Here is a 22061-nt window from a genome sequence, read left to right as displayed (position 1 = left end):
GCGAGCATACTCCAAAAAGGTTTTGCCGTCGGTCTGAGTAAACATACGAGGCTCTCCAAGAGAAGCAGACGATCTTAGCTGACGAGCCGGAGCAGACGGAAGGGTTTCCCGAAGAGAGGAGGAGAAATATCTGAAAACCAAAGGTAAAGGCGGCGGCACCGTGGAAAGGCAATAGAGAGAGAGAGAGAGATTCTCTGGAGGAGAAAGGTAAAACGAAAGGCGTAGATCTTTATCTTCCATACGAGAAACCATGAGAAAAAACAGACAGCTGATGGCCACATTGATGGGTGCTGCCATCTGTCGGCACAGCAGAGACCTAACGGGCCCGTTATCGCGGCGCTTAGCGCTGCTTAGCGAACCAATCGCTTCTGGCACGCAGTACGCGCACACGCACCTGTTGAGTGAGGTGCGCGCGCGCGCGAGTACGGCGCAGTCAAGTCGCACGCGATTATTATTACCTGTTGCTCCCGCAGCGACGACGCGAGCTCGCAAGGAAGGGCTGCGGGGTGCCGACGAGAGGCGGAGTAGGGGAGGGTCGAGCGTGTCTCCAGCGGAGCGTCGCTTGTTGTGTGCGAGCACGACGGGAAGAGAGTGGGGGGCTGCCTTTCTCATTCGTCGTCGGTGATTTCCCTCTCAGAAGGCAGTCGGCCTCGTCGCATGACCAGCGGGCGCAGCACGACGTCCCGTTCAGCGCGCCGTTACGCCGAAGCGATTGAATAAGAAGTTGTCTCGAAGAGATCACTCCCTTGAGTGCTGCGGCGACGTTGGACCCCGCGGACCTGAAGACTTCTCGGAGGAGTCGGCAATGTCCGCACCTCGGTCGCGAGGTGCCGGTGGATCCCTCTTCGACGAGTAGATAAGAAAGAAAATAAGAAGCGAATAAGAAGCGCCGAACTGCTGCGGCTTGGACGAAGTTCCGGATACAACAGCCCCCGCGCGGGCGGCCGCCCAAACATGCAGCAGCACAGCAACGTCGGTCACCTCTACTCTTCGAGCCCGCAGCCGTCGCCGCTGCTGGCGAGGCTCCCCGCGTTTCGCTACCCGAGCAGGAGCTCCGGCGGCAGCTTCAGCGGAGCCTCCGGAGCGCCCGGCGAAGGCGGCTACGACCAAGTCGTGGCACTGCCCTTTCTGCAGACCGCGACGATGCCTTCGCAGTACATGTACTCGTCGGACAGTCCCTCGCACAGCCCGGGAGGCGCAAACGGGGGAGCGTGTGGCGAAGCCGGCAGCGGAGACTGCTACGCCGGCCTGGGTCCCATCATCCTGTTCCCGACGTCCGCCGGTCTCGTTCCGGGCATCCCGACCATGGTCAGCGACCCCGACCAGCCGCCCGGTACGCCGACGAGACTGGTGTTCCAGCCCATCGCGCCGCCGACGCCGGCGCCCGCGGACGTCATGTCGAGCAAGGGTTTCGAAGAGGCGGCCCGCTACCACCTGCGCTCGTTCTCGTTCGGCGAGGAGCCCAGCAACCTAGCGACCCGCAAGGCGCGTCGGCTGTCCCGTTCGGTTCCCGAACTGAGGCCGATCGAGCCGCCCAAGTACACCCCGAAGGTAGTGCTCGACGACGACTACGATACGTCGTCGGACGAAGAGAACGTTAGCGAGCAGCCCAAGAAGAAAGTGAAGGAGTCCCGCTGGGTGCACTACCTGGATCTGGTGGCAGGGTGCTCGCGCGAGGCCGTCGGCCTGGGTAACATCTGGAGGTTTCCCTACTTCTGCTTCGTCCACGGAGGAGGTGAGTGGAGAGATAGCATGGCGCAACAGTTTTGGCCGACGATTGTTCGACGTGTTGTCGTCGTTTCGATGCATGCGATACCGGTGCGTTCAGCGAGCGATACTAACCCGCGGGATCTTGCCTCGAACGTGTCGAGGAGTCGAGTTTGAAGGGCTATAGCGGCCCCCGGAAACGCGCTAAATCGGCATTTTCAGTAGACACTGACAGGTAGAATGGTAGACTGACAAACACTATTTAGAAAATAATCGTCCCTCCTGATGTTATCGGTGTTGTGGCTTTCAGCTGTACTTTGCCTTTCTTTCTCTTTCTCCTTCTTCTTTTCTTTTTCTTTTTTTGCTTTTGAATTCGCACTTTGCGGTACTGCTTATCCGCGTGCTAACGGATGTTTGTTTCGCGTGTTGCCTTTGGCTTCGACATCGACGCACTTATAGGATTTTACAACGCCCGCTCACATGGTCTTGCGGCAGCTCGTTACAAGCGAAGTAACAGACATGCCTTTTCGCTGAAACAAGTCCGTGCTCTTGAGTACCTTGACCGTGTTACATGTAAGTAAACTCGGCTTTGCGTGAAGCACACGGCAGCTATTATAGCTATGGCAAAAACTATTAAAGCAGGGGCAAACATAAAAAAAAGAAAAAGCTGTGCAGGAAGGTGCAAATAAGGGGGCCGTGACGAAACCGATAACACCAGCGGCGAGTCTGATGCGCTATACAACGCAACGTTCCCGGCCTTCTCGGAGCATATTATTGTTCTCTCCTTTTTGACCTTCCTCGTATATCCTGTCTCTCGCGCGGCGCCCTTCATGGCGCGCCGGGGGCGAGCTGTTACACTGAACATGACGTCCCTTTTAGTCGCATTTGCAAGATTGCAAGTTGAATGAGCTCAATTCGGGCGCACTGCTGCTGTGTCTTGAACTGTGTTCGCTGCAACCACGCACCACAGCTGACCATACGAAACATTAAAACCCTTCAAAAAAGCGTGCGAAGAGTTGAATGCTCCTCGTACATTTGTGCCAACGAACCCGCAAAGAGTGAAGATGTCTTGACGTCAAGATCTTTTTACCACTTTTATGCTGGCTTTTCTTTCTTCACCTTCGAAGCACGGATAGTTAATTAACACCCACTGCCCTCGTGCAGATTTCTTACGTCAGTCTCGTACGCGCATAATCGTGTTTAACTGAGTTGCAGTTACTCTTCGAGGAGCAATGACTGATGGTGGTACCACTTAGGCAGTTCTCGTAAAATCTTGAATTATATATGTGTAGTTGAAATAACACGCAAAGGATCCTCGCCCATGTTCACGAAAGTAGTTCCCACGCCAGAACTGTTCGATAGAGTAGACGTCAGACGATCGTGGCGTCGTGCATATCATTAGCTAAAGCTATACCGGTCGATGGCGAACAACTATCACGAGCGAACTTAAATATGTGCGAATTGGCCCGAATCGACTCCTTGAGACGCAGGAACTCTCACTGGAACTAAATGCGTTTGGAGAACTCCCCGCTTCGTACGTCGCATAGCAGCTGTACATTCCTATCTGGTAAACGGCCGTTACCCATAGCCACATCCATCTTTATGGGCTGCCCTAGCGACTCGCGGCCAAAGAACACACCACCCGCACGCAGGCGTGTAGTAAAAAAGCAGGTCAGACGTTCCTTGCGCAAAGTGGCAGATACTTGCTGCGCGCTCGAGCACTCAAACGGCTCTGCTGACTCAATTCGACTTGTTTGCTGAGGCACGTACCAGTCGGTCGAGTGCCGAAGCGGAGCCAACCGCAGCCGGAGTGATCCGGGCTGCTTCCGACAATTTCTAAGCGCGTATATGGCTGCAGTGCAGTGTTAGGTAATTGTGTTGGTACCTCCTTTACTGCAAGCCTATATCCACAGTAAGCATATTTCGCTTTGTAACGCTGGGTGATGAGACCTTTAATCCATTCTATGAAGGGCTGTGTCTGGGTGGCCGACCGCTTCTCTCTCTTGCTTTGTAACACAAAGCGATAAACTGAAACTGGGATCCTACCGTAGACACTGTAATTAGCGAGCTTTACAATACCGCTACAGTGTGCTCCAGCTGCTAGCTTTGCTCCTGCTACAGCTAAGCCGCGGCAGCAGTATATGCGCGGTGCGGCCTATAGCGTCTTCGCTATCAAATGCGAAGATTGCGGGTGGCCGAAGCGATAGCGATACGCTAAAACTTCCTATTAAAGTGCTTCAGCTTAGCATTACCGTTCTGGCGTTATAGATACCGCTTCCCCGTACCTTAGCATACGCGATAAACCCCAAGCATGTGTATGTCATACACCGCTGGCGGCATCGGTAGCGGTAGGACGGTAGCGTCATGCTAAAGCTCCCTATTATCTCGCTCAAGGCAATCACTTTAACTTTTACTAGGAGCAATTGTCAGTCGGCCTACTCAGCAAATCTTACTGAGCCAAACACTGTCCATTGCACACACATGTACAAGGCCGTCGACCTCCATAGGGAGAACATCTAGTCAAAATATATAGACACTTTTATCCGCTTTGTGGCAGCAGTATTTTCATGCACCGGTAATTAATTTTCACAGCCAGGTTAGCCGAGGAAAAATAAGTCTTTTGTCCCATAGTTTACTATAGGAACCTGTTCTTGATCTGTTCAAATATAATGCATGTGCCCAATGCGGCGAGTTCGTGTATGCGGCTTTCCTACTATGTTTAGCGATAAAATTGATTTTTGGAGAATTCTAACTGCTCACCGAAACTGGTGCCAGCTGGCGCGTTCTATATATTTGTAGGCTATTCTAACTTGTAGCTATTCCGGGGTTTATCTGGAGTCATTTTGTAGTTGTGTGTGTAAACATAAAGTAGCCTATGACGTGTGTACTTGGTAAGCTTCTTCGGGAGACAGAGATAACATTTATTAGTCTCAAAGGAACTAAGGCCCCAGTCCAGGCCTCCTGGTGATGATATATCGTCCTGGTGTGATATATCCTGGTGTGATATACCCCAGCACGTTTTTGACGTGCTACACCAGAAGCAGCCGCCATAGTTTTTCAAACTTTCGTGGTGGAATCTTCCACTGCTCCCAGCTGCCTGGACGCTGGTTGTGTGGCAGTTTAGAAAGCGTTCTCTTTCTGAAGATGGAGTTGGCAGGGCTCTATCATAGGATGTGTTTATTTGATGTACAGGCCCCAAGAGGGGGGGGGGGGGTGAGCCTAGGTTCCTGTTAATATAATGAATATAGTGTGGTGTGAGTAATGCGTGTTTGTGCTTTTCTCATGATTGAGGCGCCCTCTCTCGAACGCGTGTGGGATGTTGTGTTGAGAAGGGTTGATGCTTCCCTGCGAGGCTTCAATATTTCGGGACGAAGAAGAGTGGACTATTAGACGCCTGACGCAGATACCTCTTAATTAAAGGTTGTCCCAGAGATCTTTGGTTCAGATCGTAGCTTACGTTGTGAACACTCTAATACAAAGGGCTATTTAGCTCTGTGCATGAAAGACCTCTACTTGAAATCGCAGGGAAACTGCACGGTTCTGAGAGAGAATAGACAGACGCGTTCACGCGTGGCAAACCGCGTCGCAATTTCGCTGATAATTTCTTTAGTGTCACATTGGTTTCTTTTTTATTGTGTCCAAGATATTTAGAAGCAATATCTGATCTCTCTCTCTCTTCTATGGCATGCACCCCCATCCACGACAGGACTTCAATTTTACGCTTGGGATTCTCTACCGAAATACAGATGATCTTGAAATGCTCACGTTTGTCCATCGCTGAAATGCTTTATATGAAGCTTGTTGTTTGTAAAAGAAATAAGTTCCTTCATATACTGACTGTGCGAAGGATACTTTATAAGTCCTCAGCATTTAAAAAATATTTTTTAGAGGAAAATTGCCGGATACTCAGACAAAAAAAAAATGAAACATCCAGTCTAGAGCTCTGTACCTCCGCGATGAAAACAAATACCACGATACTGTGATGTGCATATACCGGGTGTTTTATTTTTTAGCCGACCAAATTTCTTTTTTAATTGCCTATAGCAGATAACACAATTCTAACCATTCAGCTAAACTACTCGATGAGGCGGCCATTATTTGTACGAAAAAACAATAGTTAATTGAATAACTAACATAAGTACACTAGTTAACTTTCTAATTAATTACTTTGCACCACATATTCAAATTTACGTGTTCTATGCGGTGGGTTCGTAAGGCGCATCCACTTCGAACGATTTCTCAGGACTACATCAAATCCGGGACAATAATTTTCAGAGGGTTGAATGCTAGTCTAGTTGGTATTTTGATATGAGAACCATCTTTAAGTACAGCGCGATGAGACGACCCAACAGAAAGGAAGACGAACGCAGACAAACAATTGGGGTGTCTGTGCTCGTCTTCCTTTCTTTTGTGCCGTGCCATTGCGCTGTATTTCAAGATAATTTTCAAAGGGTACGACGAAATGCATAGGCGTTCCAGTTGCCCTTGTGCTGCAACACATAAAGCAGTGTTTTATTAATTAAGCATGAGGAACAACGGTACATTTTTACCGCAAGTTTGAAAGCGCGTATCTCGAAACCGGTGCCGTCCTCAGAATTCGTTGCACGTCGATTTGCCTTGAAAACTCACTGGCTACAATTCGTAGATTGAAATATGTGCCGCAGATGATTAAAACGTTAGCTATAGTGCACTATGTTAGTTATTCAATTGAGTATCTTGGTCTCTAGTAGAAGTAATGGTCGCCTCATCGAGTAATTTATCTCCACGGTTAGAATTGTGCTATCTGCTGCAGGCAACTAGAAAAAAAAAAAAACTTTGCAGCTAAGAAAGAAAAAGAAACCCTGTAGAGGACCCCAATTAAAGCGGACCAAATTGATATGTTATGCATTGTTCTGAAATGCAATACAACAAACTTGAGAATAGGAGTTTCGCATTACTCGCTCCAGCAAAGTAGCTATTTGACCAAAATTGTAAAAAGTGCGTCATATTTGCCCACTTTAGACCGCCTGGAATATGCAATGTACGTATAGTTGCGATATTTGCTGCTAGTACGGAGCCAATGAATTACGAACTTCGCGAATCGATTCTTTCATCTTTTTTTTTTCTAAAGTTACCGTTTTTAGGCAAGTTCTGTTAACTAATTTCAGGCGCTATACATCAGTGCTGCGGTTACAACAACAGCTTAAACTTTCCTAAACGAAGCAAATTTCATTCGAACAGATTCAGCAGTTGTCTCATGAGAGCGCTTCTTTATACGCTTCGATATTATTCGTATACGGAGAAATTGCAGTCAGTGTCACGCTGAAATCACATTTCTCTCAAAACGAATGCACGCATTGTCGTTGCCCCGTTTGACGTCTTGCCACGTGAGACTCGCGTCTTCGCGGTGAGCGGTCGCGCTCGAACTTGTCCGTTCGGGTTCGCTTACAGACTATATCACAGAAGCGCTTAGGTGCCGCCATCTAGGGCTGTTCACGCTTCTAATTTCGATCTTTAACGCAACGCACGCGTTGACACGGTCAATTTGCAAGCACAAAGAAATAGTTGTATAAATGCGTTCAGCGTTCAGTGACCACGTTACAAGACATTATAGTTCTCATACAACTTGGAAGTTCGTTGTGTTGAACAGTCCAAAATGGCCGCTCCCGTGAGTCGCCTGCAATATCGTCTGTATAGCTCGCAAAGTTGACGCGTGGCCGACCGGCCGACATGATGATGATGATGATAAAAAACTTTTATTTGCTCTATTTTGCAGTGATTTTTGCGGCATCAGATGGAGTCTTCCATCTTCTCTCCAGGGTCGGTTCCCCTAGTCCAGGGCTCCGCTGAGGGTAGCTGCCCTGCGTGCACACCTTACTAGTCCTTGTTGGACTTTCAGGATGTCGCTGGATAGCATCCTCTCCCACTGTTCCGCACTCGGGTTTTTTTATTATGGCTAGCCCTTCTGTTTTCTGGCAAGCCATTGTGGATATATGGTATAGGGTTGGTTTGTCTCCACACCATGGGCACTTGCTCCCGTACTGCGTACATTCGCGCGTCACGGTCGGCCAAGTTCCGCGACGAGGCGCCTCGATCGTCGCATCCTGGCTCCCGCGGTTCACCGTGGCACGTATACACGACCACGGACGCGCACGCCTCCTTGCCTGCAGGAACGCGCGTGCAGTAATTTAGCCCGCAATTGGGCAATGCGACACCGATTCGGGCGCCGTGCTTCCTACTTTATACGTATTCCGCAATGCAGCACAAAGGCGGAGCATAAATGGGGTCGATCATGACTCGCCCTTGGGGCTGTGCGCGAGTATAACAAGAGAGAAGTGCAGTTATGTATACTTCGCCGTCCCTTCGTCGTCTTGGACTTCGAAAATGTAACCGTCGCCGTTCTGCTTGTCAGTGGGGTGCCTCGACTAATTGGGCGCAGTTTTTCTCGGTCACTTCACGGACTATCACTTGGATTTCGTGGAGCTTCGTCGCAAAATTCAGACCGTAGAAGGCAAAATTCAGATCGCAGTCTGATTTTTTTTATGTGTTCGTTTACTCCTTTGTTTTCATTCGCTTATGCCTTTACATATTCATTTTCTTTGGACACAAGCCTGCCTTCACTCAACTGTATTCCAGTTATTTTACATTCAGATAGGCACTATAATTCATTACCACTGTTGCCCGATTCTAGGCGAATATCTCAGAGTTGGTATATGTCATTGCTACACAAGGGTCCACGTCCGCGTTGGCAGCAGTCCTTACCCCCCCCCCCCCTCATATATATATCTATTAATGCCATCAGCTGCGCCGACTGATGACGCAGACCGAACCGATCCGAGTCTTCCATCCGTTTGTGTACGTATGCGCGTTCCTAGTGCTATATGTCTGTGTATACCCAACGCGCACGCATACGTCTCGACCGTGGGAAGGCTGGCCCGATGATAGGCGACACTCCCCCACTCCCTGTACGTATCGTGTATACCGCGCGCCCACGGAAAGATGTGGGAGAGGGGGTTTGGGAGTGCAAGACAAACGATTCGGCAGCTAGCACGCAGCACCGTTCGCGATCTTGTTCACTCTCACGGCTTTGCGACCGTGATTGTTCACCGACCGCGCACTTTACCCGTCGAAGTAAGCCAGGGTTACAATCCATGGACATTCAAATTCCTTGTTCCCAAAACAAGTTTGGTGGTTGACCAGGCTAAAAGCTGCGGTCTGCAGCTTGACGGAGGCCCGGACACCATTATTACTCAGATTCCGCCACACTGACTACGGCTGTGCGAATAGTTCTTTTTGGAGCGGTATCGAATAGCGCTGCACGTGAACCGAATCGAGCACGAAACGAATAGCACCGGAATCGAATCGAATATCGAATATTTTTTTCGAGTAGTTTGCAGTCTTCTGCAGCCTTCTCGCCATTATTATGGTCGAACGTTTTTTTCACGTCCTGGTACACTCACAAGATTGGAAAATCTCTGTCATTAACATTGCACGTTGTAACGCGAGCTATATATCAAAAGTGCAAAGAGGAGCATTAGGAGACAACTAAGCAGTTCGTTCGCACACTCGGGGCACGTCGGAGCATGCGCGGTCGCGCATCATCGAATAAAGCCTATAAAGGCAGCCACTGTTGGTCCGCTGTATCTGAGTATACCTTCGCGACAATATCAAAAGTTCGTGCCGCCTGCCGCGATGGTCGAGCTAAAGAACAACAACAACAAAATAACAACACTTTTTTTTTTAGTTTGAATCGTCGTGGCAGACGGTATACCAGTATTGTATCAAGTTACTATGTTGCAAGGAAACACATTAATAATTAATCCGATGAAAGGACACAGGTGCTGCATCTGCAGGTATGTTCTATACAAAGAGTATACCAAACGATATCGACTACCGTGTCTGAACAAATCGGAGACGCGTCTAAGCAATGTTTCATTGCAAGCGGTCCTGTTCAGTCGGCAAAGTCTGGCCCACCCGCCGTGGTTGCTCAGTGCCTATGGTGTTGGGCTGCTGAGCACGAGGTCGCGGCATGGAATCCCGGCCACGGCGGCCGCTTTTCGATGGGGGCGAAATGCGAAAACACCCGTGTGCTTAAATTTGGGTGCATGTTAAAGAACATCAGGTGGTCGAAATCTCCGGAGTCCTCCAGTACGGCGTGCCTCATAATCAGAAAGTGGTTTTAGCACGTAAAACCCCATAATTTAATTAAGTCTGGCTCTCCGAACGCCGCAGCCTGCTCAGAATGTTATGTGCTATGCGGACGGGATGACAGTGATCGCATCTTTGCGTAAATTTTCGTATTTTATTGCGTATGGTCGACGACGTTAAGCATTCGAAAACTATTCGAAAAGTATTCGGATTTCGGAATACCCGCCGTGGTTGCTTAGTCGCTTTGGCGGAGCGCTGCTGAGCACGAGGTCGCGGAATCGAATCCCGGCCGCGGCGGCCGCATTTCTATAGAGACGAAATGCAAAAACAATTGCCGTGTGCCTTGCATTGCGGTCACGTTAAATAACCCCCAGGTGGTCAAAATCAATCCGGAGCACTACGGCGTGCCTCATAGTCAGACTCCTAGTTTTGGCACGTATAACGTACACCTTAGAATTTATGTTGTCTTCTTTTTGTTGTAAATTTTCGAATAGTCACAAGAGAGAGAGAGAAAGGTCTAATGATACGAAATGCGGAGAGGTCGGCCTGAGGCACATTAATCTAGCCAGCTACTCTGCGTTGGGAAAAGGGGAAGAGGGAAAGCGTAGTAAGTAATCGATTCGAGGACCGAATCGAATAGGACAAGGTTCGATTCACTATTCGAAACGTTCAAACATTCGCCCACTCCTACATGATCTTGCCAAATCCGCCATATTGTTGGGTCTGATTGGCCCACAGGGCTGCTACGGCGTCTCTGATTGGTTCAAAACGCTCAGGTGGCGAAATTTCAAACAGTCCTGAACACAGCGTGCACCCCGCGAGCTGTGGCTTTCTTCGTTCGCTCACTGCCGATTATTTCAAGTCTTCATCTTCGAATGACCCCATTGTCTTGTCTGGATCACTGTAATTAGTTACAAATCAAATAAAAGGCGCAACCTTCGTAAAATCTCAGTAAAATCTCATGGAAACGCATTATCAACAGCAGCCAAACCTCCCGTCGTACTATAAGACTTCTCGTCCAGCGTAACTGCTATATACGAGTAAGATACCGTCCGTTAACGCAGCGAGCGTTGATCATTAAAAAGACACGTCGAGATTCTTTATTATTTATGTATTTTCGTACGTGCGCGTAAAAAAAAAAAACAAAAAAAAACTGTCGTGTCGAACCGGGAGAAAACCGAAGGCCACAATTTGTCACCAGGCCTGTCGCCTCCTTCGCACAAGCTTCCCTCGAGGCGTTCGACGTGATTTGTTAGTGGTGTGAACGCGCGTGAACGTGCGCTACTGTACTGTCCGTTTCTTAGCGTCCTTGCAGGCTATATAGTGAATGGAATAAGGACGAGTATCGGTAATAGATGTATCTATCTTCCGACAAATGGCGGCGGCAGCGGAAGCTTTCCGATGCTCGAGATTTAATTAAGAGAACATCGAAAACGTGTCTCAACCCCCCCCCCCCCCCCCCACACACACACACACTTCTTTAACGCGGGACAAGTGGAGATACGCCTAGCTCCCGTAGTAAACAAACTGCCGTGCTCTGCTATGTGAGCGAGTCAGGTTTACCCAGAGGGCGATCAGCGAACCCTGAAGGAAGTGCCTCCGAATTCCGTGTCGAGGTTGTTGCGAAACTAACTCGAAAGCGGGCGTTTATACAGGAGCGCGCCTTTTATTTTCGTCTCTCTTTCGTTATTGCCTCTCTCTTCTGTGCCACTCAATACTGCATGAATGCCGTGGCGACGCAAGCCGAATGCGAGAGTAACAAAGAAGTTTGTTCACAGGGAGTCTCTAAGACGTTGTTCGGCACAAAGTGTGAGGACACTAGTCCGCGCACACTGTAAAAATAATTTAAACCCTTATAAAAGTGAATAAGGTGTAAATCAGTCTATAACTCGCATCCTTACACCCAAAAATGAAGTAAGGGTGTGAGTTAGGCCGATGTACACCCTCATTAACCCGGGGTTTAAATTATTTTACAGTGTATGCTATCTATAGAGTTGACAGAAAATCATCGAAGAACTAAGTGTTATTTTTTGCGAGGGTGTACCGTTACGACCTAACTATTACCTGCAAATTGTCTAATCCAACTATTACACTTATCTGTGTAATACATGTTAATACTATATAAAATATATGAATTCTACACTACCACTGCCACTAACGCTGTGCAGAAATCTATAAAAAAAGATACGTTTTACCTAGAGACGGCCTATATGTAGCGCTCAAAATTTCGTAGTTGCCAAAGTCGTCCTTTAGAAACATTAAACTCCGCTTCACTTCGGGTATAAACGCACCACACAAGGTAGGAAGAGTAGCAATATACGCAATTGTTTCTTGAGAAGACACACCGCGACCGCCCGCTCCAATAGGATGAAAGAAGAAGAAAAAAAAAAAGAGAGAGAGGAAAGAGATCGCACAATGTGTCAGCAGTTTCGTAGCTGGAGAATGGGAGTGGCGGGGAAGGGGCAGAGTTCCAAATTAATTTTGACACCGTGATGCACCTTAACGTGCACCTGAATATACGAGAGCACACGATCGTACACCTGAGTACACGCCCGTTATTGTACATGGCCAAGGAGGTCCAAAAAAAAAAAAAAAAGTTATGGCTCCCATGGAAATGCTGCAGCTGCCGCTATCTGACAATCGAAACCGTGAACTCGCGTTCGACTGCAGAACACCGTATACCCACCTGGACTCTGCACCGCGGCGAATCGACTGCATCAATTTAACGAGCACGGCTTTAAAATAAACTGCTCACAAGGTGTCGCTGCAGTGACCTGCATAGTATAGTAAGAGGCGATTGGAGGATTGGTGGAAGAAAAGTATAGGTAGTAGTAGCTTAGCGCAAATAAAACCACAGACACAAGGAAGACAGACAAGGACAAGCGCTACTCACAACTGTTTAATGGAAAGGAAGGATAGTGCATATATATATATATATATATATATATATATATATATATATATATATATATATATATATATATCCTCTTGCCACGCATGCGCCTACCAAGCAGAAGTGAAGCCGGTACATGCACATCAAAGGTCAGGTCATGATCATCATCATATTTGCGCTAAGTTACTACTTCAAATATGGACGACCAACTAGCCCAACAGTCAACTCTTCTAAAAGTATAGGGAAACGACAAAAAACGGAGACGTACAAAAGTACAGTTCGCAATAGGGGATCAGAAAATTTGGTTGTGGGAGTTCATAGGGTGGTTTTTTTTTTCTTTTTTTGTTGTTTAACCTAGGTAGGACATTAGGCAGTATAATCGCAAGAGCTTGGTGGCGCGAACCACCACCCCGTTCCGAAGGGGGACGCTCATAACATTCATCCATCCATCCAGTAAAGCCCCTAAATGATACTGCACATACACGGTACTTTCGGGTCAGACTTTGGCTATCGGTCTGGGAAACCTGGGATTCACGCTGTAGGCCCGTATATGTATCTTTTACCGTATGCTACACGTATCTGGACCCTTGCACGTATGTGCGAATGGCACCAGCAGTGCTGCAGGAAATATATCTCTCTCGCGCGTATAAAAGGTCGTCGAGGCTTATCTAAAGTACACGGCGTTATGTGGGCTCCCACCGCTTTTATCTGGCTCGACTGGACACAAAGAAAAATACGCGTCGCAGCTCGCCGCTGAGCGAGAGACGACCACTGACAAACAAAAAGCTCGACTTCGTTTTTCGCCCTTTCGTAGAGGATCGAGCTCGACCTCGCAAACCCAGAAAGGAAAGGCTGAGCTGGGCAGAACTATATATATATATATACGCAGGAAAGACACGACGAACTTTTTGGAAGACTTCTTTTACTTAACGTTTTCGGCTGGTGGACCAGCCTTCGTCAGAGTACAGTAACGCATGTCCTGCGTATGCTACGTCGGGTCCTGCGTGCTGAACTTTGAAGAAAACCCCTATATATATATATATATATGTCTCGAGTAGGAGTCTTTTGCTGACCCAGTTACTTTGTGACTGAGGTGTCACTGCATGAAATCATTTTACCTGTGGGTGAATCTAGTCAGGCGTTAAGGTGATGCCAGAGAGACACGTTTCATTAAACTGGGTTGCTATGCTGTACTCGTGGGACACCAGAAACCTCATTATCACTGTCTGGGAGATCCACAAACAGACGCGAAGACGAAAAACGGGCTGAAACGTGCTTCACAGGATTTCAACAGTCGTCTCGTATACGTCTCGTATACGTCTCGTACACTTGTATATACAAGTATACAGTCGAGTGCCGCTACATACAAAGAACGCCCGTACAACGAAATCACCTGTATAGCGAAGGAATACGTATGTGTCGGTTCTACTGTGAAGCTTTGTGGCGCGTGACCTTCTACAACGAAGTGACCTGCGTCTAACGAATGATTTCGAAGGCCCCCGAACACTTCGTTATAGAGGGGTTCGAGTGTAATCTATTTCATGAACTCGAGTCCTATATTTGCGGACAACTTTCATGCGGCAGTGAAGGGAATGCTACGAAAACGTCATGTAGTCGAAAGCGGCCACATCTAAAATAGTACGTATCTTAAAAAAGAGAGAGAAATAAAAACGCCATAGCGCTTTCAAAGCCTTGTGCATCGATGAACAGCGAGGTCGGTGTTCCAGTCAGTATCTTCTCCGTATGCGACTTATTTTGGTCGTGGTATTCTTTTTTTTCTCCTTACTTCCTTTTTTATTTCTTGCTTGCTTTAGTAGCCCCTTTCCCTTGTGCAGGGTAGCCAATCAGAACTATCCCCGTTCAGTGTCCCTGCCTTTCTATACACCCTTTCTGTCTCTCTCTCTATATATATATAAGCACGAATACCGGTCGCACATTATTAGTTAAGCACTGTGGGCTTAGGCTTGCCATTCTACCGCACAGAGATCACACCACTTACAAGTTAGCAAAGCTTAGCCATGGAAGTGGGCTGTTCCTGAAGAGGTTCGTGTTTCGTCATTTTTGGCGCCAAGTAAGCTTCGAAGACTCAGCGGTTAGGTTCAATGCTCGCAGAACGGGTGTCGTGTCGGGGTCGTCTGCCGTCTGACACTTGACACGCAGCCAGTCTCCATGGGAGCTAGATCTCAGAGGAAGAGACAATGACACGGCTTCCAGGGGGCATTACGACACGGAGAATATGGGTCAGCGTGTATGCTGCACGCTTCTACTTCTCACGAGCAATTTATCTTTAGGGAACACCTCGGTATAACCTGTCGCGTCGTCATCATATATATTTTGTAAGTCTTCAGGGTTGCGGCGAAAGATAAAAATACCGAGCGAAGTAAAAAACAAAATAGCACTCCGTTGACCCGTTTTCGTCCCGTTTATCTGCTGGTATATACAGTACATGCGCAGTTCGCGCTGCACCTGCTGTTTCCTTTTGATTTGTCGAGCCAAGTTATGAAACGCAGCGCATGTGGTGTAGTCGTCTGTGTAGCGCACCTGTGCTCACACAGGTTGTGTTGGGTGGATGTTTTCGAGTTCCGTAGGTCGGTGTGGAATTCACGGCTCGCAAGGCTGCCATAACCTGTCATGCAGTCGGTGGCATACAAATAATAGGATTGGCTTTAAAAGTAAAATTAAATTATGGGCTTTTACGTGCCAAAACCACGATCTAAATCTAAGTACACGGGTGTTTTCTTTTTTAGCCTTTCGCCCCCACCGAAATGAGGCCGCCGTGGCCGGGATTTGATCCCGCGACCTCTTGCTCACAGTAGCGCAACAAGAAAGCCATGCTAAACAACCACGGCGTGTGATTGGCTTTTGCGTATAACACGTTCTCTAAGATCTAATCTACGTACATCGTTTTCCTTTTTTTTTTTCTGGCATGACGTGACAACCTTGAACTTCTGGAGCTCGCAACTCTGTGCTCGAAACCGTGACTGTTATAGTTGCGTCTGTTCGTCGCACGGGCTTGGTGGCTATGGCTTCTTTCTTCTGCTGATAACTACGTAGCGGGTTCGGTTTCGTCGCGCAGCTACCGAATTACGATGTGGATGGAATACAAAAAAAAAAATGGCTGTGGCTTAGGTAAGGTTAAGCCCAGGATGCGAAGCATACTAGCCTTTATTTTAGTTGTTGAACCACTGTTTAGCCTGGTGAACTGCTGTTGCTTGGCTATATTTGGTTCGGCTAGACGAAGAAACAACTCATGCATTACTTCTTCGCCTTCAAGAGTGGAACGCGACAGCGTTCCCGTCGACCCGCCAAGGGGTGTAAGACAATGGGCTACAGGGCAGCGACTACGCGCCCCGCATTGGACGCGGTGAGCGTCGAGCAAAGCAGCGTTCGGCGCGGCAACGAAATGTGCGCCTGAGCAAGAGACGCACGCCTTAGAAACAGCGCGTTTCTAAGGCAACACCGCATTCACTAGAGGCGCTTTTGTACCGCTTTGAAGCGTTGTACTCGTGGCTCAGTGGTAGCGTCTCCGTCCCACACTCCGGAGACCCTGGTTCGATTCCCACCCAGCCCGTCTTGCAAGAGTTGAGCCAAAGCCACTTCTCCTCTGTCGTGACGTCACGGTGTCACGTGATTTCATGGTCACCGCCGCGCCTGAGGAGCTGGGTTGAGCCCTCGTAATATGCTTCGCATAAAAAAAGACCACCACGTGCTGAAATTTCCGGGGATTTCCGACGAAAGCTCTACGATCAATGACGGGTCTTCCGCTACAACATCCTTCACGTGCTGCGGTTCGGAGGCGCGGCACCTCCTACAGTATTGCGGGGCTGAAGATAGCACGGCGTCCGGGCCTATAACGTACGTGCCTACCGAGACCCGGGCCCGACCGTAGCCCTAAGCTCCCAGGCCCCTGTCGGGCTTACCCACTGGCCCCGGACAACCTATAGATACTCAGCAAATGTAGACCCACAACGATAATCGTCACTTGTCTTACTTGCGTTTCCTTCCTTGAAAACGCTACGCTCGCTACTTTCCCGTCGAGAATGCTCTGTCATGCTGATAAGGGGCTAGCCGTTCGTGACTTGGAAGTATACCGGGCACGCCGCGTTATAGAAAGGAAATGCGGACAATGACAGATGACGAATATCGTTGTGTGGCAAAAGGGTGTAATTTTTCTTAACCCTTTAATGAAGAGACATATAAATACCAAGGAGACATGTTTTTTTCTTCTATCTAAATTTGCAAAACACATCAGGAATAAGCATAATCAAAAAAAGAAAAAAATATTTTGCAGAACTTTTTCAGCAATAGAGGGAAAACCCCAGGCAGGAAACTGGAAGTGGGCTTCACGCCAAGCCACCTAAGGCTTCATTCTCAATTTGTATAGACAGCTCTCACCGTATGTGAACCATAGGTGCACATTTCATTTGCTTTACATCACATGTGTGAGACCACTGCAGCTGCATATGTTGCATCCGCCTGTCTCCTCTGACCTTGTTGTTGTTGTTGCTGTTGTTGCTGTTTTTGTAGCCTGTGACACGTGTCACTCCTACCCACGATGAGGGATTGGCTTTGCTTGCACAAGACAGTGAGTCGCGTGCCAAACTTCTACTTCTTCGTCCAGTGTTCCTGCTCTAAACCAACACATGACGTTTGCTGCCTGTCATTCAGTGTTGGCCGAAGACATTTAGCTAGAAACTTCGTACTCAATACTTAAACTCGGCAAGAAAAAAAAATTTTTTGTATGTTGCCTGTAGGCAACACTCGTCAATAAAAGGTCAAGAGTGTAGCGGTCCGCCGGTGCAGCAGGCGCCATCGCATGCGCGAAGCTATGCGCTGCCGTAACCACATCGCGCGTGGAGAAAAAAAAAAAAGAACACGCGGAACGGGAAGCTTATAAGGCGAACGCTTTGCATACTTGCCGCTTCTTTTACGCAAGGGACGCGCCCGGAAAGACAACCGATATGAACGCACCCGAAGACTGCGCGGCGTTAAAGCGATGCAGCCTGTCAGGAGTTCACTGCAACGTTCGCCTAATGCTGGGAGCAGTGCCAACGTGCCAACGTGCCAAAATTGTGCCAATGTTATGCCAACGTTGTGCCACGTGTAACCAATGTGCCTGCCTATATACTACGTAATAACGCAATAGTTCTGCGGAAACCCGCAAGGTGGAGGGAAGTAAATAATCAAGAGAAAATGAGCCATCCACCCGATCGTAGCGATTGCTACAAAGGAAACCCATGCGGGTTCCTCGAAAGAAAAGCCTCGCAGTTGAAAAAAAGAGTTCGGTGGATGTCTCATTTTATCTTAATGGTGTAATAACAATGTTTGCGGGCGCTGGGGAAGCGTTTGCTTGTTTTTTTCTCTGACGTCTCCCTAGTAGCACTTAAAGTGGAGCCAATATATAGGACCAACACAGGGCATACGTGTCCTATTGGTCTTTCAAAAGCGCTGCGAACAGTACAGAGGTAAAGAAACAAGGATACAACTAAAGCGGCCCTGTGTTTTTTGTTGTATAACTGTTATTTTGCTTCTGTCATATGTTCACAGCGCTTTTGCAAGTTCACTATGCAATTTGCGCCCTAAAGTTGAGCCTCGATTGGCTCTGCAGTAGGTGCTGCTATGGGATGCTCTGTAGCTAAAACATTCATTGACCATCGTTACTTTGCCGCAGAGTCACTGACCACACTAAGAAACAAGAGAAATATGAAATTAAAAAGGAAACATGCCAGAATTCCAGTGAAAGTCTTGCGGATTTATTCAACCTTATCGCTAAGACACATCATAATCGTTTACAAATAGCAAACATACTCCTGCACAATACGAGGACGCTCGCCAGGGAACTTATAACATTTGTGGTAATCACTTGTGCTTGGTCTAATTATTCAGGATCGTTACTGAAAGCACCTTCGGTCTATCCAAATTGCGCAATAGATCCCTGCGAAGCTTCAGCTTCGTGTACTGAAATTGGTTTGCGGATGCATGGAGTGATCGCGACCTCCTTTCGCTAGTTTTCTTTCGACGGCAATATTTTTCTATACCGCAGTAACTTCTCAGGCGTCATTGGAGTAAACTGCATTTTTCAGTGTCTGAGTTATTGCGTGACGCTCTAGTCCATCGCGTGCGTGCAATACTTAGCAATTGCTGACCGCACAGTTGAAAGGATTGTATGTGCCTCCCCCCCCCCCCCGTCCCCTTCTTTAGTAGGAAATGTCATAGTCCTGTCAACTCTGCGGTCGATTTTCGAACAGTGAAGTGTACGATCAGCACTCGCGCATTCTAAAATAAATCTAGCGAATGCGTTCTAGGCTAGTAATCTAGCGTATACCTACGAGCAAGTCCGAGGAGGCGTCCAACAAAACGTGTGGGCAAAGCGTTGGTTTGGGGATTTTCGGTATACTCAATAACTCTTAGATTTTTAGCTTGGAGTTTTATGGGACAACGATGGAACACATAATGTAGTTTTCTGTGTGTTTCGTTTTCTGTGTGTCTAAGAAATATTCGTGGGCTTTCGGCACTGGGTAGCCTTACTCATTCTGTCTCTCTCTCTTTTTCATTTCTTTTAGCGTCTCGTGTGTGCTACTCGTTTTATTCGCGTCTTGTTCTCGTACTTCTATCTTCTTCAAGGAAGTGTATCGTCATCACCATCATCTGTTCCAACGCTTTATTCTTTACTTCCGAAACAGTCGAGCCCACAGAAAGCAGGCTTCCCTCCGTCAGTGGCCGCAAAAAGGAAGCAGACGGCCATCAAGTGCCTTCTGCTTTTCCAAAGCGCGCGGTCGGGTCTTGTTTACCATACGTGTCAGGGTCAGGGGGTCACCGCGCGCTCTCTTCGCTTCGGCTTCCTCCCTGCACGCGACTCGGAAGGCGTGGCATCCCATTTCGTGCCTCTGTGCATCTTCTCGCCTTCTGCGAACGGCTCCCCAAGTTGGCAGCGGTCTCGCGACAAGTGGCTTCCTGCGCGAACGAACGAAAACAGCAATTAGTGGAGAGTGACCCTGATACGTCGGCGCGCGACGATCACAAAACGACACCGGACCAGACAGTATGAGCGATAGTTGCGACATCTATATAGTACGCCACGGCGAGCCATACTTCACGTACTGTCTTCAGTGGACGGAAGTGTAGTCTGTTGGTTAGGAAGTCGTGCGAAGGCGTTGCACATTTCAGGGTTTAAGAGGAAGCGGTATAACTAGGGGGCGGCTCCTATAATAAATATGTCCGGACAGATAAGCAGCTTTTCTCGGCAACCACTGCACGAGGTTTGGAAGCTTTAGCTCGGGTGCTCCTACCCAAATAAATGTAAAAGGGGAGTTCGTTTTCTCGGCAACCACTGCACAAAATTTGACGAGGCTTGTTCCATTTAGAAAAAAAAACTTGAATTGTAGTGAATGTTGGTTTCAAATTTTTCATTTAGGTTGTCATTCTTTTTTTAGAAAATGGCAAAAAATCGCAAATTTTCAGATAAGAAAACTACCACGTTTACAATTTTGTAACTCGGCAATGAAAAACGAGATCACAATTCTGTGAATGGCATCTGATAGTAAATTTAAGGAGGACAAAATTGATATGTCACACATGAATCTAAAAAAATTTCGCAATATGGAAATACAGCTTTTGCAGAACCCTTGTACACAACGTAACGGTTCAACGTAACGTTGAACCGAACTCGCGTATCGGTTCAACAGATGCGCGACATCAGCATCTCGTCTTACATAACGTGAAGATGGCGTCTACGTAACGTAAGCACGACATCTACACATAACGTGACATGTTACCTGCGTTAGTGTACAACACCGCGTAACGTCAACGCATTCAGCATTGACACGAGCGTCTATACACCAACGAAGCCCCGCGTTCGCCTATTGTCACAATGCGTGTGATCGGCATAATATTTTAGCCCATAGTGTAGTAAGGAAATAAATAACGCAGTTCAGTCGACGATGTTTACAAGGCAAGTTGCCACTTGCAATCAGGGGTCCAAAATTCTCGCTTTAAGAGGCGCTGCTGCGCGTCCCCTCCGTGTTTGTCGTTGCCACATCTCGGGCATGTCTTCCAAGGGCGACGGGTGGCGAAAGAAGCAATTTTTCTTGAAGGATCCTGCACAGATTAGACGGCACAGACATACAGCTTCTACGTTCCGTCTTAGGTGGATTATGCCGTGTTGGCTCTGGGGAGATTTCGTGCGCTCTCTCAAAGGGACGTTGGCGCGTGTGTGAAGGCTCCCTACTAAACGTACAGTGACGTCAGCTGATCTGACGAGGGACCGGCATAATCTCCATGCCAGTGCGCAGCGTTCTGCAGCTCTTCCTGCAAACGTCGCACCCTCCCCCTCCCCCCCCCCCCTAAACACCCTGCGAGTAAATGGCAGCTGACAAAAAGATGGCGAATTTGGCAATATGGAAGTAGTCCACAGCGTCCACACAAAACTATATATATATATATATATATATATATATATATATATATATATATATATATATATACGAATGCTTTATTGAGTAGACCCTGTCCTTGCATATTACGGGCACTTATCTGTCTGTAGCCGGATGAAAATGAAACGCCGGTTCAGGGAATCAAGCAGTAAGCCTTAGAACAAGCCCTCCTTCTTCGCTGTCCGTAGAGACTTCTGATAAGTTTCGCATTTGGCAGGCCACGGCAGTCTGTGAAGCAACAGCATCCACGTCAATGGTAATTGACGTGGATGCTGGAGTAAGATATCGAATGGACAACGTAAATAACGCCCGCAGTTTTGTTGTTCAAATGTCTTTATTTACATATTTCGCCACATCCCGTGCATTGTGTCGTTATAGTCTTGACCGTGCATTTCCGCTGGCCTATTTTGCACAAATAACGTACGTCTTCGACGTCGTCGTCTGCCGTCCGGAAGGGAACCAGACGACACTTCAATGTTGCGCAGTCACGCTGCAGGCAAGGCGCTGGCGAAAGCCGGCGCTGCACTTCTGTTTCTCCCGGACAAGCTTTGAACCCAGGGACCCTTGCTCTTCTAGTAGTTCTCGTCTGTCCTGCACGCTTTTATTGTGACAGATTATTATGTGGCGCGCGTGTGCGCAGTCGCGTGCTCGACAACGGGCGTGACAGTATAGTGCAGAAGAAAAAAAGAAGACAAGAAGAAATGAGGTACAAGCGAACCAACAAAAGGGCGCGTGGCCGCGGGCCAATGGGAACCGGTTCTTTGACGGATGCATGAGTCGCGGTGATAGATGAGGGCCTCCTATTCACTCACGCGAGAGGACGACGCTGCGCGAAGGGGCCTTTCCAATTGCGAAAACAAGAAGAAAACACGACCTCCGGGCGCTTTCCGCTACGCGACTGG

At 48.0% G+C, this 22061-nt stretch overlaps 1 protein-coding gene across 1 annotated transcript in view; it reads left to right on the top strand.

Moving 5' to 3' along the window:
* Window positions 1-395: 395 nt before the first annotated feature.
* The window catches only part of LOC135910641 (sodium- and chloride-dependent GABA transporter 1-like), a 104660-nt gene continuing 82994 nt past the window's right edge, over window positions 396-22061 (top strand). Inside the window, exon 1 of the mRNA XM_065442656.2 lies at window positions 396-1735. Within this exon, the coding sequence (XP_065298728.1) occupies window positions 955-1735 (781 nt within the window). The 5' untranslated portion in view covers window positions 396-954. The remainder of the gene's footprint in view (window positions 1736-22061) is intronic.

The sequence above is a fragment of the Dermacentor albipictus genome, chromosome 2, assembly GCF_038994185.2.
Source record: "Dermacentor albipictus isolate Rhodes 1998 colony chromosome 2, USDA_Dalb.pri_finalv2, whole genome shotgun sequence".
Classification (NCBI taxonomy): Eukaryota; Metazoa; Arthropoda; class Arachnida; order Ixodida; family Ixodidae; genus Dermacentor; species Dermacentor albipictus.
The sequence above is the reverse complement of the archived record's forward strand: the minus strand, read 5'-3'. Positions and strand labels throughout refer to the sequence as shown.